Here is a 17,152-nt window from a genome sequence, read left to right on the forward strand (position 1 = left end):
AAAATTTAAATACGATAGTTTCATAATTCAAAATTTTCACATGTTTTCCTTATTTTCACAAGTCAACAAAAAATAAAGCATTATTCAGAAAAAAGCAACTGAAACTGTTATCGATTAAAACCAATAAAAATCCTTGTTCAAGAAAGAGAAATCAGAAAAGTATTTCTACCCAAAAGGGAAGCAGTTCTTCTCCCACCAAATCTTTAAAATCCTGAACATTCCAAGTCTGAATCATTGCCAAGAATAAACATCATTAAAAGCAAATTAGCATTCTAGGAGTTGTGCTTATACAAAGAAGAGACAGCTTTCACTTATTTATATAATACAAATATTGATAGTTATCAATATGACTGAATATTGATTAAACTAGACCCTGCAGCATATTAATTTGATAAATGAGTTAAAAAATATACATTTATAATAACTTATCGTTCATATTTCTTATCAAACAGTAATTTGACAAGAAAGTTAAGGTTTATATGTTACTAATTTTGTTTGGAAATATACACCATACTATGAAAATACCAATAATGACATTTTTTTCATTATTTTTTCTTAATTATTATAATTAAAACCATAAATATAATTAATTTAAAGGATGCAATGCTTATTCAATACATATTAAATTTTATTTATTTTATAAAATAAAATAGGTATTTATAGATAATAATGTAATATTCAAATTATTCATGAAGATTGTTTTGTTCCCATTGACTGGTTTCTTCTTCTTCTTCTTCTTAAAATATCATCTTTTGGAAGTCCAAAGCTAGTTCAAAAGAGTCTTAAGAAACAGGTGAATCTAGTTGGCTACAAAAAAAAACAATTTACATCAGTAAAGGGCGTATTAAATTACTGATGTGTATATGAATTTTTAATGCAAACATTGTATCCCCTCCAGATTATCAATAAAAATTTAAGAAATTATTATTTTAAAACAGCACTCACTATTTTAAGGACTGTATTTTAGTCAGAAGACCACTTCAGTTTTAATTATAATTTAAATAGATATTTTAAATAAAAAATGTATTTTTAATTATCTTAATTACACAAATAAATTATCACATATAACAATTATTTTTTCTTCTTCTTCTTCTTCTTCTTCTTCTTCTTATTATTATTATTATTATTATTATTATTATAGGTATACTTTTACATCATATTACAACATTAACATAAAAAAAATTTTAATGTTATGATTTTTTTTGTCTTCAGTCATTTGACTGATTTGATGCAGCTCTCCAAGATTCCCTATCTAGTGCTAGTCATTTCATTTTAGTATACCCCCTACATCGTACATCCCTAACAATTTGTTTTACATATTCCAACCGTTGCCTGCCTACACAATTTTTTCCTTTTATCTGTCCTTCCAATATTAAAGTGACTATTTCAGGATGCCTTAATATGTGGTCTATAAGTCTGTTGTCTCTTCTTTTAATTATATTTTTCCAAATGCTTCTTTCTTCATCAATTTGCCGAACACCTCTTCATTTGTTACCTTATCCACCCGTCTAATTTTTAACAATCTCCTGTAGCACCACATTTCAAAAGCTTCTAATCTTTTCTTCTCAGGTACTCCGATCATCCAAGTTTAACTTCCATATAAAGCTACGCTCCAAACATATACTTTCAAAAATGTTTTCCTGACGTTTAAATTAATTTTTGATGTAAACAAATTATATTTCTGACTGAAGGCTCGTTTCGCCTGTGCCATTCGGCATTTTATATCACTCCTGCTTCGTCCATCTTTAGTAATTCTACTTCCCAAATAACAAAATTCTTCTACCTCCATAATCTTTTCTCTTCCTATTTTTACCTTCAGTGGTCCATCTTCGTTACTTCTACATTTCATTACTTTTGTTTTGTTCTTGTTTATTTTAATGCGGTAGTTCTTGCGTAGGACTTCATCCATGCCGTTCATTGTTTCTTCTAAATCTTTTTTACTCTCAGCTAGAATTACTATATTATCAGCAAATCGTAGCATCTTTATCTTTTCACCTTAAACTGTTACTCCAGATCTAAATTGTTCTTTAACATCATTAACTGCTAGTTCTATGTAAAGATTAAAAAGTAACGGGGATAGGGAACATCCTTGTCAGACTCCCTTTTTTATTACAGTTTCTTTCTTATGTTCTTCAATTATTACTGTTGCTGTTTGGTTCCTGTACATGTTAGCAATTGTTCTTCTATCTCTGTATTTTTACCCTAATTTTTTTTTAAATGCTGAACATTTTATTCCAGTCTACGTTATCGAACGCCTTTTCCAGGTCTATAAATGCCAAGTACGTTGGTTTGTTTTTCCTTAATCTTCCTTCTTCTACTAATCTGAGCGCTAAAATTCTTTCCCTTGTCTCTATACTTTTCCTGAAACCAAATTGGTCTTCTCCTAACACTTCATCTACTCTCCTCTCAATTCTTCTGTATAGAATTCTCGTTAAGATTTTTTATGCATGACTAGTTAAGCTAATTAATTGTTCTGTATTCTTCAAATTTATCTGCTCCTACTTTCCTTGGTATCATGACTATAACACTCTTTTTGAAGTCTGACGGAACTTCCCCTTTTTCGTAAATATTACAAAACAGTTTGTATAATCTATCAATCTCTTCCTCACCTGCACTACGCAGTAATTCTGCAGTTATTCTGTCTATTCCAGGAGCCTTTCTGCCATTCAAATCTTTTAATGCTCTCATAAATTCAGATCTCAGTATTGTTTCTCCCCTTTCATCCGACTTCCTCTATAAAACCATTTTCTAATTCATTTCCTCCGTATAACTCTTCAATATATTCCACCAACAATTGACTTTAGATTTTAATTTATGTATCCCAAAATTTTCCTTAACTTTCCTGTATGCTTTGTCTATTTTACCAATGCTCATTTCTTGTTCCACTTCTGAACACTTTTCTTTAATTCACTCTTCTTTTGCTAGTTCGCACTTCCTGATTATAGTATTTCTTAACTGTCGATAGTTTCTTCTACTTTCTTCAACACTAACATTCTTATATTTTCTACGTTCATCCATCAGCTGCAATATATCCTCTGACATCCAAGGTTTTCTACCAGTTCTCTTTGTTGCGCCTAAGTTCGCTTCTGCTGATTTAAGAATTTCCTTTTTAACATTTTCCCATTCTTCTTTGATATTTTCTACCTTATCTTTGTTACTCTGTCTTCTTGCGATGTCCTCCTCAAAAATCTTCTTTACCTCCTCTTCCTCAAGCTTCTCTAAATCCCACTGATTCATCTGACACCTATTCTTCAAGTTTTAAATCCTGATCTACATTTCATTATCACTAAATTATGGTCGCTATCAATGTCTGCTCCAGGGTAAGCTTTGTAGTCTATGAATTGATTTCTAAATCTTTCCTTAACCATGATATAATCTAACTGATACCTTGCAATATCAGCTGGCTTTTTACCTGTGTATATTCTTCTATTATGATTTTTAAACTGGGTGTTGGCAATTACTAAATTATACTTCGTGCAAAACTCTATAAGTTGGCCCCATCTTTCATTCATTTTGCCTAGCCTGTATTCACCCACTACATTTCCTTCCTTGCCTTTTCCAATGTTTGCATTACAATCAACAACTATTATTAAATTTTCATCCCCTTTTATCTGTTAAGAAATTGCTTCGTCAATTTCTTCATATACACACTCTACTTCATCATCATCATGGGCACTTGTAGGCATATAGATGTTAATAATTGTTGTCGGTTTAGGTTATGATTTTATTCTTATTGCAATGATTCTGTCACTATGCATTTTGAAATACTCTACTCTCTTCCCTATCTTCTTGTTCATTACAAAACCTACTTCTGCCTGCCCATTAATTGAAGCTGAGTTAATTATTCTAAAATCACCTGACCAAAAGTCCTCTTTCCACCGAACCTCGCTAATTCCTACTATATCTATTCATTGCATGCTCCGACTCGTAGAAAGTTATTTTTTAATTTTCTGGCGACCCCTTCCTTAGTCCCAACCTGGAGATCCGAACGGGGGCTAGTTTACCTCCGGAATATTTTAGCAAGGAAGGCACCTCCATCATCTTTATATGAAAATGCAGAAAGCTACAGTCTTGTAAAAAAAAGCAGCTGTAGTTTTCCAATGCTTTCAGCTGCGCAGTACTCAGAAGATTGAGTGATGTTGATATGGCTGTTTAAGTCGTCCTGACCTATGCCCTTAACAACTACTGACAGAGCTGCTGCCCTCTTTCATGAATCAATCCTTAGTCTGGGTCTCAACAGATACCTCTACGACATGGTTGCACCTTCGGTTCAGCTACTCTGTATCACTGAGCACTCAAGCCCCCTCAACATCGGCGAGGTCTCATGATTCATAGAGGGAGATGTTATAATTAAAATTAAAACTGAAGATTACCTAATTCAACCAAAAATCATCTCCCAAACAGTGAGTGTGCTTTATTATTCTATTTAGATGATTCATTTATATATAGTTTCTTACCTACTGGTGCTGCAACAGACTCCGTAACAGAATTTGCTATGACAGACTGTATTTTACAGAAAACAAATTCAGTGACATCCTCCTCTTTTTCAAAATGTTTTAAACAATCAAGATTCTGATGTAACCATTCCCAATGATTCTGTATTTCATTTAATGTTAATGAACAGGCTATTTCTGAAAATATAACAAAACAAAACATCATTATAAAATGAAACATAATTTTGATTATTTATTTTACACTTCTACTTTTCCTTATTAATAAAGAGAAAAAATGGAACGATCTAGCTAGTGACTTTCAAGTTCCAAAATCACTTGAAAAATAAACTAAACAAATTTATAAGATTAAGATAAATTAGTTACATTATTAGTTCACACATCAGTTGCTGCATAAAATAATGAATGATCAGCACTACAACCAAACAGAGCAAAAGAGAGAGATTCTGCGAGATGAACTATCTCTCAACTTGTAAACCCATTTTCAGTTAAGCAAATCATCTTATTTAGTCCGAAAATGACTATTTCAAAGAGGGTAACGAATCACCAAGTCAATTTTGGACAATATAAAAGTGCATGCTCACAATATACCGCACAATATTAGCATATTTTTTTATATTATAATAATATATGTGAATTTCCATCTCTGATCACAGCTAATTCTTACAATTTATATGGTGTTAGATAGCTATAATAATAATTGAAATACTGATTTCCTTTTTTGTTTGCATATTCTATTTAATTTTTGTAACCAATCCAATGTGTCATACACTGGATCAGATAACTAAAAATATTAAAAAAAATTAATGATGGTTAAAACGCAGTAATTTTTTTGACAGATATTATTTAAAAATTATCAATTATTTTCAGAATAAAAATGCTTATGTAATAGTTGTTAATTAACAGATTTTTTAAGTGAATAATTAAATAAAATCAGTACCCTAATGCAATTGCACACAAAGTATATCCATTCAGTACATGAAAATATATGCATGTTTAAGCAATAATTTATTTAAGATCTATATATAAAAGAGCCAAGTTATATGTATCAAAAAAGAAAAAAGTGTGTGCACACACGTACACACATTATACTATTTCTAATAATTATACTCATGTAGTATCACCTACAGACAAGGTGAGAAGCACAGCTAATGTTTTTTTGGTACTCTTCAGTTATATGTCAAGAAAAGTTATTACTTAATAGTTGTAACTTAGTCAGCGGGGTGACTGGTGCCGGAATGAGCCAGAACACCATTCCAGTAGTGCTTTTTGCGACAAATAAAAAATTGTCCTTTTACATAGAATTTGTTTTAACTTAAGTCTGGCCTTTGTTTTAGTTTAACAATAAGTATTCATAGTTTTATTTCTTAATGAAAGATATTATCAGTTCCTTAAATGGTGTGTGACGAAGTAAACTGCTGTAAATTATAAAAATCAGACCGCACGAAAATTGTCCTTGCTTTTGGATATCCGCAGGCAAACAACAAAATAAAAATTTGCTAAAAATCTAATGAAATAATAAAAGCAATTATACAGATTAAAAAACACGACACCCAAAAAATAAATAAATTGAACTAAAAAAACAATAAACTGAAAATAGCAAACTAAACATCATTATGCAGTATTTAATTAAATAAAATAATGGGCGACTGATCAACTTCGCACAGTTTTAATTTGTTTAAATATATTTTCCATGTTGTAGAAAAATAAAGTATTGTTTAAGGTTGCCTAATGATGAAGAAAATTTTGTCCTTCGATGAAAATATTTAAATGCAGTTGGGGGGCTCTGAATATTAATTATTCTATGTAGAAGCCCCCCCCTCCACCACGACTATATGTAAATATTTTCATCAAAGGACAAAATTTTCTCAATGATGTAAGACCTGGTGAGAGCTTAATCATTAAACAACCTTAAATGCCTGCTATTTCTATAACAAGAAAAATATATTTAGAGTAATTAAACCTCTCTGAAAGTTGATCGGTCACCCATTATTTTATTTAATTAAATACTACATAACGATATTTAGTCCTTTATTTCTATACCTTGTTTTCTTTTTAACAAACTTAAAAAAAGGAGGAGGTTATCAACTCGGCTGTATTTTTTTTTATTAATGTATATTCCATATAAATTTTAAACATGTCTGATGATAATCTTAGGAAAAATAACAAGAAAACCATTCAACAAAAAATATCTACAATCTTATATAATATAAATCCTGCTTCCAACAATGCAAAATTGGTATAACATAAGTTTTACAAAAATAAAATTAGATCTACAAAAATATAATACAACAATAAAATGCGACATATAAAAATATGATATTGCAATACTTTATAGATGCTTAGATATATATATATTATCACCAAGTATATGCTTAGCGAACTCAAAATGAGGCATGATTATGAGATGTTCTCTCTTATATGCTCTTGAGATCCCATTTTACAAGTGCGAATCCCGTTTAATTGTTTAGAGGTCAGTTGAGGTACTAACTTTACCTAACTTTATGTTTAGTAAAGTTGTGTTGGGTGGTGCAGACTTAAAAAATGATTATTTGTTGAAAATACTTTTACTTTAGTTAATAAAAATATAATTATTTGTAACTTTTTAGCACTATTATTTTTTGAAGTAGATTTTTATTTTTTATAAATTATTTTATTTTCACTTTGATTTATTGTTGTTTTTTTTAGTTCTATTTATTTTTTATTATTCTTTTGGCAGTTGTTTTTTTAATTTTTATAATTGTTTTTATTATTTAATATTTTTTTGCGATCATAAAAAAAATTCACGACTTGAAAACTTACAGATATAACATATTTAACGTACTAAGGAAAATGAGGAATCTGTAAACATTTCAATTTATTTATTTAATTGGCGTGTACCAATCTAAACTTGCAGATTTCTCAAGCAATTGAGTTCCTCAAGAGAGTTTTTATCATACAGATCATACACCAATTTTCTGGAATCCAAACAACTAATGGCTAAATTCTCCAATTGTCTCACACGACTCAATGCTACATAGGCCTGGCTTTGGGAAAGATGTTAGAGCTCAGATCTACAACACCAGTTCCTTGTAGTTTATGCACCATCACAATATTAGTGGCAGTATACGCCATTCCACTTTGCCCTGTCTCCCTAAAGCATCAACTTCAACAATAGTGGACTTGATCCTCAATCCAATGTAGACAGAGCATTACCTCTAATCATACTGTCATTAAACTCTATAAAGACCATTGTGGGAGCTCACTGAGCTCAAGCTGGTCTCGGCATAGTGCAGACTACTCGATTTTTCTGAGTATATTGGTTTTAATTTTTGTTCTGGTTCAGTTCCACCATGATTTTGTAATATACTAGTAAATACTCCATTTTATCGTGAGTTTTGCAAATCAGATGATTAGTTGCAAAGATATAACAACATTTACAAATAACCGTGATCTGTTAGGTCAAGAATGTACCTGATGCACGCAAAAATTAGCCTTCAACTTATTAACAAATACCCCATCTGAATTTTGAAAATCGAAAAATTATTTGCAGAGATATTATAACAGCACCCCATTGCACCTCTCAAAACAGCGTCCCAGGAGCACCCTGTTTGTTAACAGTAGATGGTGATGATTAGTCTAACCTCACACGAGGTCCTCACATCACCTCATTACTCTAGCCTCATATGCAGTCTCCACAAGAAGCCCATTATTATTAAACAAAAATTGTTTATATTTATTTAATATAATTTTATTTTATTTAACATAAATCTAATTCTATATTTCTGTAAAATTATTCATTTGATATAATTGATTCAGTTTAAACCCAGCTAACATGCTGACAGAGGCTCACAGTTCAGTCCATTAATTCAATTCGTTAATGCTTGTGTTTCAACTGGCAAATCACCACAACATTGATATATGTATGTATATATATATATATATATATATATATATATATAAAAGACAAAAGTATGATAGTTTTCCACCAACAGTACAGAATTCAATAATGCCTCTTACCTTATTCTTATTATTTTCCCATTTTAAGAGCTCTTTCTAGGGTTTCCCCTAGAATCATCAGTTATTAAAATTTTTTTAAATCACACTTTAAACTCAAAAACATTAAAATTGTCGCATATTATAAAAATAAGTAGTCAAAAAATTAAAATAAAATATTTCATGTGGCCAGCCACACATACAGTACTGTTATCTATGGCAGTTTTGATAAGACCATTATCAAACTCTGTCTGTACATTAATCAAGTTAAACTTTTGTCTAAACTTGTATATATAATATTTTTCTAAAATAATTAATATTTTACTATTATTATCATATGCTTGTACAATTTTTATTATTTTTAAATTTGTATCTGAGTCGGTGATTAAATGTTTATTGATTATTAAATATCCTGCGAGATTGGAGAAACCTAATTTATTGTTTTTATAATATCTAAAATGTTCTGCAAACCTTACCCTAAATGATCTACTAGTTTCCCAATATAAATTTTGTTACAATCATTGGATGTTATTTTATAGATACCACAAAAATTATTAGGATCATTATCATTATGATTACGGATTTTAAAATGTTTTATTATATGATTGTATGGATTATATGCTGGTTTACATTTTTTATCATTATAAACATTAACCACATTTTCAATAATCTTGTTAGTACAGGAGTATTTTATATAAATATTCTCATCATCACATTTATTATTCATAGGTATCAATGTTGCTGCATTATTAGATTTCAATTTCTGTTTTTTATAAATATTATCAATTAATGCAATACATTTTATAATAATATCTATTTCTACATCTAGTTTTTCTTTAATATAATAAAATCTTACCCAAAACAAAAATGTTAGCAGAGAGATATAGAGTAAAACAAGAAGTGAAACAAGGATATTATTGAAGAAACCATATAAATATTAAATTGTACAATACTCAACTTTATTAATTAAAAATTTTAGGTAATGTCATGTTTAATTATATAATGGATTTAATTAGGGCTAATATATATATATACATAGACAAGTAGTCTAATTAAAATAAAAAATGGTAATAATGGAAAAATATTTTTTAAGATAATTTGAGTTTGGTAAAAACACATGAATTTTAGATAATTCTGATAATAAAGACTTTGTAAATCTAATGAATGTAAAATTCAGTGATGAGAAATCAATAATAGCTAATGCTTTTAAATTTAATCTACTAGATAATATTAAAAATAAAATTATCAAAAATATTATTATTGATACCAGGATTAATATTAACAGAATTAGCCATAATGAAGAAGCTAAAGAAAGATTATCTAATGTTATCAGTAATAACATTTATAAAATTAAAAATATATATATATATAAATAAGAAACTACTTTTCAATAAAAAGGCAGTATATAATTTAAAAGAAAATAATTGTATTCTACTTAAATGAGACAAAAATAACACACCAGTTATTATGTTAAGTGATAAATAAAATAATTTAATGGAAAAATATATAAGTGAAAATAATTTTACAAAACTAAAAGACCCAACCAGTAAATTTCTAAAAATTACAAAAAGTTTAATAAATTATAAGGCAATCTTTAATTATAATAATAATAATATGAGGTATCACACTAGATTACATCCATTTAAACCACTTGTCCCCAAACTTACTGGTCTTCCTAAAATACATAAACAAGATAACCCAATTGATCCATTAATTAATTTAAAATCTGCAACTTGTTTTTTTATTACTAAAATAATCGATAAAATACTCAATCTAAAATCAATTTACTAAATAAGTACATTGTAAAAAATGGGTACAATTTAACAAATTAAATAATTTAATAGTGAACGAAAATACAAAAATGATAAGTTATGACATAACTAACATATACCCTAATATCCCTATAGATCAAACTATATGTATAATAAGAAATAAACTGAAAATTAATAATGAAGATCCAAAATTTATCGATAATAATATAACTATCATTAGAAGAAATATATGTCAACAAAACTATTTAAGTTTAACAAAGTTTAAACTATTTGAGTTTAACAATGAATTTTACACATAAGATAATACTTTGCACATGGGATTTCCATTACTGGCCATTATGTCCAAAATTTATTTACAGGAGTTTGAGAATAGGATGGTTGATGGTATTACTCGCATTCATAAAATTCAATTATGGGTTCAGTACGTTGATGATATTTTGGTAGTCTATGAACCTGTTATAAATAATGAACATTTAATAATTTTAAAAAACTTAAATTCTTATCATAATAATTAAAAATTTACCATTGAAACAGGCAAATACAGAAAAATAAATTTTTTAGATGTTGACATAGAAATTAGTAAAAGTAATAAAATTATACCATCTATATGTAGGAAACCAACAACTAGTAAAATAATTATTAACAGAAGATTGAATCATCCTTGGACACATAAAATTAATACATTTACAAACATGTTAAATAGAGTAATATATTACACACAGGATAATAAAGAAAAACTAGATGCAGAAATAGATATTATAAAATATATTGCAGAAAAATATTATATATACAAGGATAGACAAAATTTTAACTTGAATAATGAACAGACAGAGTTTGATAATGATTTTCTTATCAAAACCGTCATAGATAACAGCACATTCATATAATTTATTAAATAAAAATTTTAAATAATGTTAGTACAGTACTGTATGTGTGGCTGGCCACATGAAATATTTTATTTTAACTTTTTGACTACCTATTTTTATAATATGCAACAATTTTAATGTTTTTGAGTTTAATGTGTAATTTAAAAACATTTTTATTAACTGACAATGAGGGAAACCCTAAAAGCACTCTTAAAATGGGAAAACGATAAGAATAAGGTAAGAGGCATTAATGAATTCTGTACTGTTGGCGGAAAAGTGTGTTATACTTTTGTCTTTTAGTGAAGTGAATAAAAACCAGAATTTATTTTTACTTGCAATTATACAAGTGTTTACTTGCATTCTATGAATAAACAACGGTAAACCAAATACTTGACAAGTATTCTCTTTAATTGTAAAACAGGGAAGTGAATAACCTTTACTTATCAAGCGTTTACTTGTAACTATACGCAATTACTGATTCCGGTCAGACTTTACTTAAAATGAGTGAATAAAATCCTAAGTTCGGAAGAGTATTAAAGTATTTACTGGTAGAATTTCAAGGTAGCTATTTAGTAACCTTATCAAACTTTCATTTAATTTTTTTATACTTGGTATGGCTGCCTTTGTCAACATTCGTCAACCAAAAACTTACAAAGAAAGGCGAGCATTGAGTCGAAGAAGATATGAAGAACTAATTCCTTTTACAAAAGAATCAGTTGAATTTTTGACGAATGCTTTTTTGGAAGAAAGTAATGAAAAGCGAGGAGGTGCTCTGTCATCGCAACAGAAGATGGAAGTATTTTTGCGGCACTTATCTGACCCTGGATTTCAAAACGGTGTCAGTGAAAACTTCGGGATTTAATGTTCTACAGTATGCAAAACTTTCGATTACGTTCTGAATAAAATAAATGAAAAGGCATCTGAGTGGATTCACTTGCCACAGAATGCTCATGAGTTAAATGAAGCCAAGAGAAAATGGAGTTCTCGCTTTAAAATGCCGAGCGTAATACGTGCTGTGGATTGCACGCACTTAGAAATAAATAAACCAACACGCTACGGAGACTGTTACATAAACCGTAAGAAATATCCCAGCATCAACGTTCAGGTAACATGTGATTCCACTGAAAAAATCACTAGCGTTGATGCTTCTTGGCCGGATAGCTCCCATGACAGTCGCATTTGGTGACGGAGCAGTGTTTGCCAAACCATGGCTAAATTTAATGGTACTTTTGGGAGACAGTGGGTACGGAATTGCCCCATGGTTAATAACACCTTTTAAACCAGGGGGAAACAGGCAGGGAGAAGTGTTCAATAAACAACATTCTAAAGAAAGAGTTGTTATTGAACACATTTTTGGTCAACTTAAGAAACGGTTCCTGATATCGGTGAATCTTGTTCGTGTAAAATTGGGAAAAATTCCGAAAGTATTTGTGACATGTTCTGTTTTACACAATGTTGCGAAACATTTAAATGACGAATATTGTGAGTTAGAAGAAAATATCAATTATGAAAGAGAAGAGGATGAAAATGAAGAACCAGAAGAACTTGAGAATGGAATTCGTCTCAGAGGGCAGGCAAGAAGAAATGGAATCACAGCTTTTTTGTTGGAAAATTGATTTGGAATAAACTCCTTATCATTTTACCATTTTTTTATATTTATCATTTATTAAAAACTTTAATAAAATTTATTATTACTATAAATTTGTTACCCTTTTCCTTACTTCATTTTGTACATAAAAAAATGTAATAAGCATAAACAACAGGAGAAAAATAAATAAAGAGAAAAATCAGTATAAGAGAAAAAACAAAATTAATCATTTATACTGGATATTTCTATTTTATACTGGTGTGTGTGCCTGCATGTGCGCATGCAAATGAATGAGCATGTTAACACAAATACGCACGCGGCCCCCGCAAGTATAATGGATTTTTAATATTTTTTTTTTTTTGGAAGTGATAGGTTTTTATTTTATTTTATTAAGGCTTACAAATACAAAATTAAATACATAATTTTTTTACAGAAATACAAAATAAGGATTACTTCAACAATATGTATTCGCTGAGATCAAAATCTCTGTTCTCTTCATTAACTTCGCACTGTTCTGTTGAAGATGATTACACGTAATTAATTTTCTCTTGTTCCAGTTCTGTCTCCTCTGCCTTAATTTTTATTTCCTCTCTCTTCATCAGCATTCTTGCAAGTTTCAGCTGCTCATTGAGAACAAGTCGTTGAAGATCAGTGGTTGATAAATCGGCTGTTTCATCAGTGTCCCAATGCTGTCTCTCTTTTTTACGCTTTTCAATCTGTCCTGGTTTTGAATGATTTTCGTCTACTGACTTTTTAGCGATTTTGTTAGTAGGCTGAATTGGGGTATCTTCTTGAATCCTATTTTCAATTCCTACATTGGTTGTTCCGGGTATCTGATGCAATACAGGATTTTCTTGAATTTCAAGTAACTCAAGGAGATTTGATTCCCATTTTAGTAATTTCACTGCTCTATTCCCACTTTTATTTTTGTCAGTTTTCTTTTTAAGGACTGTTTTCATATTATTTAAAAATTTTTTAATTTTTTCTACTGTAATTGACTTCCCCGCACTTTTCTGATATTCCTTCTGAATAGTGTTCTATGCTTTTTCTTTGGCAACAATTCTTTTAGAACTCATAGACTGGTCTAAAACAATGGTGTTGTCTTTAAGAATATTTGCCAAATACATTCTGCTACTTTCTGACGCAGATGGCTCTACTGGTTCTTGAACTTCGAAATTAGTCTCTTCACTAGACATGATGATGTTTGCTAAAAGACTGGCATGCAAACGGTGCTGGATTGATTAAAACATGAGAAACATTTGATATATTGACAAAAGTGTCTAAACACAATGATGTACAGGATATGAATCATATAAGTATTGATAAGTAAAGAGAATACTGGATAAGTAAAAGCAAAATGGGAAAACTACTCGCAAATACTCGGACAACTACAAATGTTACAAGTGTTTACTTATAAATAGTAGTAAAAGGTTATTCACTTAGTCTCAAGGGTTTACTTTACTTGACCAGTATTTACTTTAAAGTAAAAAGCATAGTTTATTCACTTCACTGTTTGATGCAATTGGTACAGAGGGAAAATGGACAAATACAATAACAAAAAAAGAATTGATTTTGCTAAGTTAATATATGTATATGGCCTATAATATTACTGGTAATGTAAGGATTCCAATGCAGGGTCATACATCTAAATCGGTTCGGCCATTTAGCAGCTACAGTCAAACAAACATACATACATACACACATACACCCTAAATACATTAATCTCCTTTTTGGGCAGTCATGTAAAAATTTAAACATGAAATTTAATTTCACAAGAAAAAGATAAGTTTTGCTTCTTTATTGGAAATGAATGTGCAATTCTCATAACACTGTCTTGTAGCCAGCTGCCTGTGGCTATAGACCATACTCTAGGACTCTGCATTAATACAAAACCAAACATTCCAGTACAGGAAAATTTATGAGTGCACTCCTGAATCTAGTAGTAATATTGGTATTAATAGTGCCAGACAGAAACACAGAAACTTTAATGCCTTTAATAATAAATTACATAAAACTAAGATTGTTAACTACTTCAGATGAATGGCAGGCACATCAGAAAATTGCAAACCTGCCGGGAAACTATGTCCACCAAACAGTTAAATTATTTGCAAAATTATGTAGACCCACAAACAGGAGGCCATAATCAAACTATAGAAAGTACATGGAAATTAGCATGAGGTGAAGCACAGATAAAGGAATAATAGATTTGCATCGTATACAGTTGATGTGGCATCACTATGATAAAGATTGTGATTTATTTCAGAAAATCCTCACTTACATTGCTTACATTGCTGCTAACTGGCCTCCAGGGTAAAAAGTAAGTCAATATTTAAACTAATACAATAACTAAAAAGCATTTCAATCAAACAATTATTATTTCAAATACCTTAACACAGTTATTACATACAATGTAATAGTAGCAAACATTCTTTTTAACATAATTTTAAAAAAATGAAAATTAATTTAATTCACAAGATTTTCAGTTGGTAAACCCGCTTTAAAACTGCCATTAGTGTTTCTTGACACCAACAGAAGAGTACCAAGAAAGTATTTTTATAAATCATATTACAAAATTTGAATATAAGATGCTATGTTTAATCTTTTTTATATAGAACAACAAACAGTTAGCATAAAACTACAACAGGTTACATCTTAAAGTAGTTTTATTAAATTAATTAGAATTACATTACAAATCAAATTCAATAATAAACAAATCTAATTTGCCAAAATTATTTATAATCTTTTTCTTAAGAAATGATTCAGCTACATGCAAGAAGAATGGACTTTAATTTTTTATATTAATCAAATATAAAAAGTAACAATTTTGGAATTCAAAAATTGAAATAAAAACTCAAAAAAGCTATACTTTGTAATTCCAATTTTATCATTTTTTTAAAGTCAAAAATAAAATCTTTGTTAATTTAGAGCAACAATTTTGGTAAACATGTAATTTCACAAATTATAATTATACATTTATATCTTTCTTATTGTACAACTTACATCTATTATTTTACTAATTAAGCTGTATATAAAATTCAGAGAAAATAATTTGACACACTTTCTATTACGTACATAATAAAATGTGATTAAAAAATTCATTAGTGGATTATGGCTGCAAACTAGTTTTAAAATGCTATTTTTTTAAAATATTTGTTACTTCATACTTAAAAATTTTTTTTTTAATTATATAGAAATATCATTGTATTTTACTCATCATCTTACACATTTTTTTCAGGATTTTACAGATACTAAAATTTTAAGAAAAAATGTTTTAACTGATGTATAAAATGGTCTCTCATTTCTAAAGTTAATTAGTTCAATTGTTACCTAAGAGTAAAAATATCTAAATCCCAGTGAAGTTATCAACCAAAAATATAAGCCAAAACATCATAATGAAAAGCATTTTGAAGGATTAAAGAGAAATTGACTATAATCCAAATTCAAGCTCCGGAAAAAGCAAGCTCTGACTAAATAAGATGTGAGACTATAATTCAGTTTATCCATGTTGATTTTCAATTTGTTCACAGTAGAAGAAGTACAAAATTTGAAGGACAAGCATGAGAGTAAAAGTAACTAGCAAAGAAAAGAAAACAAAGATGTTACGATTTACTGACATATTCTTTTGACAGAAACCAAAAATTAGTTGGAAGAAATATTGTATAATTATTTAATACCAAGAAATAAATTCAGTTTATTCAAGAAATAAATAACAACAAACTAATGACAATAAAAGACAGAAAATAAACAGAAAAGAGAACAATAATGAAGAATTACAAATTAATACTGTGTATTATATGTCATAAGTTACATATTTTAGTTATTTATGTATTAAATCTACAAAGGATGGATGAATTAAGACAAGATATTGACACATGCAAGAAGATCTTTATGCCAAAAAGTCTCCTGGTATCAAATACAGATCTAAGAATTAAAAAAAAATTCTTAAAAGTACTTGTTTGATGTACTCTGCTTTAAAGTAATGAAACACGGATAGTAAGAACAAGAAGAAAAACAATAAAGAACTTTGATATGTGATGTTACGGAGGTAGTTGAAAATTAAGTGGGTAAGAAATATGAAACAAAGAGCTCTAATTGGAGATGTGAAAAATTTGTGACAGAATCTTACAGAGACAAACTAGATCAGTGAATCATTTAATAACATATCTAGGTGTAGTTAATTTGATAATAGAAGGATGTATACAAGTAAAAACTTAACAGGAAAAAAAATTGGAATATATAAAATAAATGACGAGGGTATAAGATTTGAAGTAATGACATTCTACAGTAGTAAATGAGATTAAAACAGAAAGGAATGCATAGCAATAAGCCAGTCAAGAAACAATTAAAAAAAACATAAAGATTACTGTAACAACTTGGCTGATAAATAACCTTATCACTTACTTCAGGGTTATGATAGCAACAAGCTCAACCTACTACCATAAGCCCACACTATACATTCCTGACAGTACATACAATCTTCATTAGCAATCACCTTTAAAC

The 17,152-nt window shown here is 29.1% G+C and overlaps 1 protein-coding gene across 4 annotated transcripts in view; it reads right to left on the bottom strand.

The window, feature by feature from the left end:
• Tbc1d8-9 (TBC1 domain family member 8/9) overlaps positions 1 to 17,152 on the bottom strand; it is a 131,539-nt gene that overhangs the window by 92,271 nt on the left and 22,116 nt on the right. For all 4 annotated transcript variants that reach the window (XM_075364417.1, XM_075364419.1, XM_075364416.1 and 1 more), the window contains exon 3: positions 4,458 to 4,631. In XM_075364417.1, the coding sequence (XP_075220532.1) occupies positions 4,458 to 4,631 (174 nt within the window). The remainder of the gene's footprint in view (positions 1 to 4,457; positions 4,632 to 17,152) is intronic.

This window comes from Lycorma delicatula, chromosome 4 (assembly GCF_047948215.1).
Source record: "Lycorma delicatula isolate Av1 chromosome 4, ASM4794821v1, whole genome shotgun sequence".
In the NCBI taxonomy this organism is placed as follows: domain Eukaryota; kingdom Metazoa; phylum Arthropoda; class Insecta; order Hemiptera; family Fulgoridae; genus Lycorma; species Lycorma delicatula.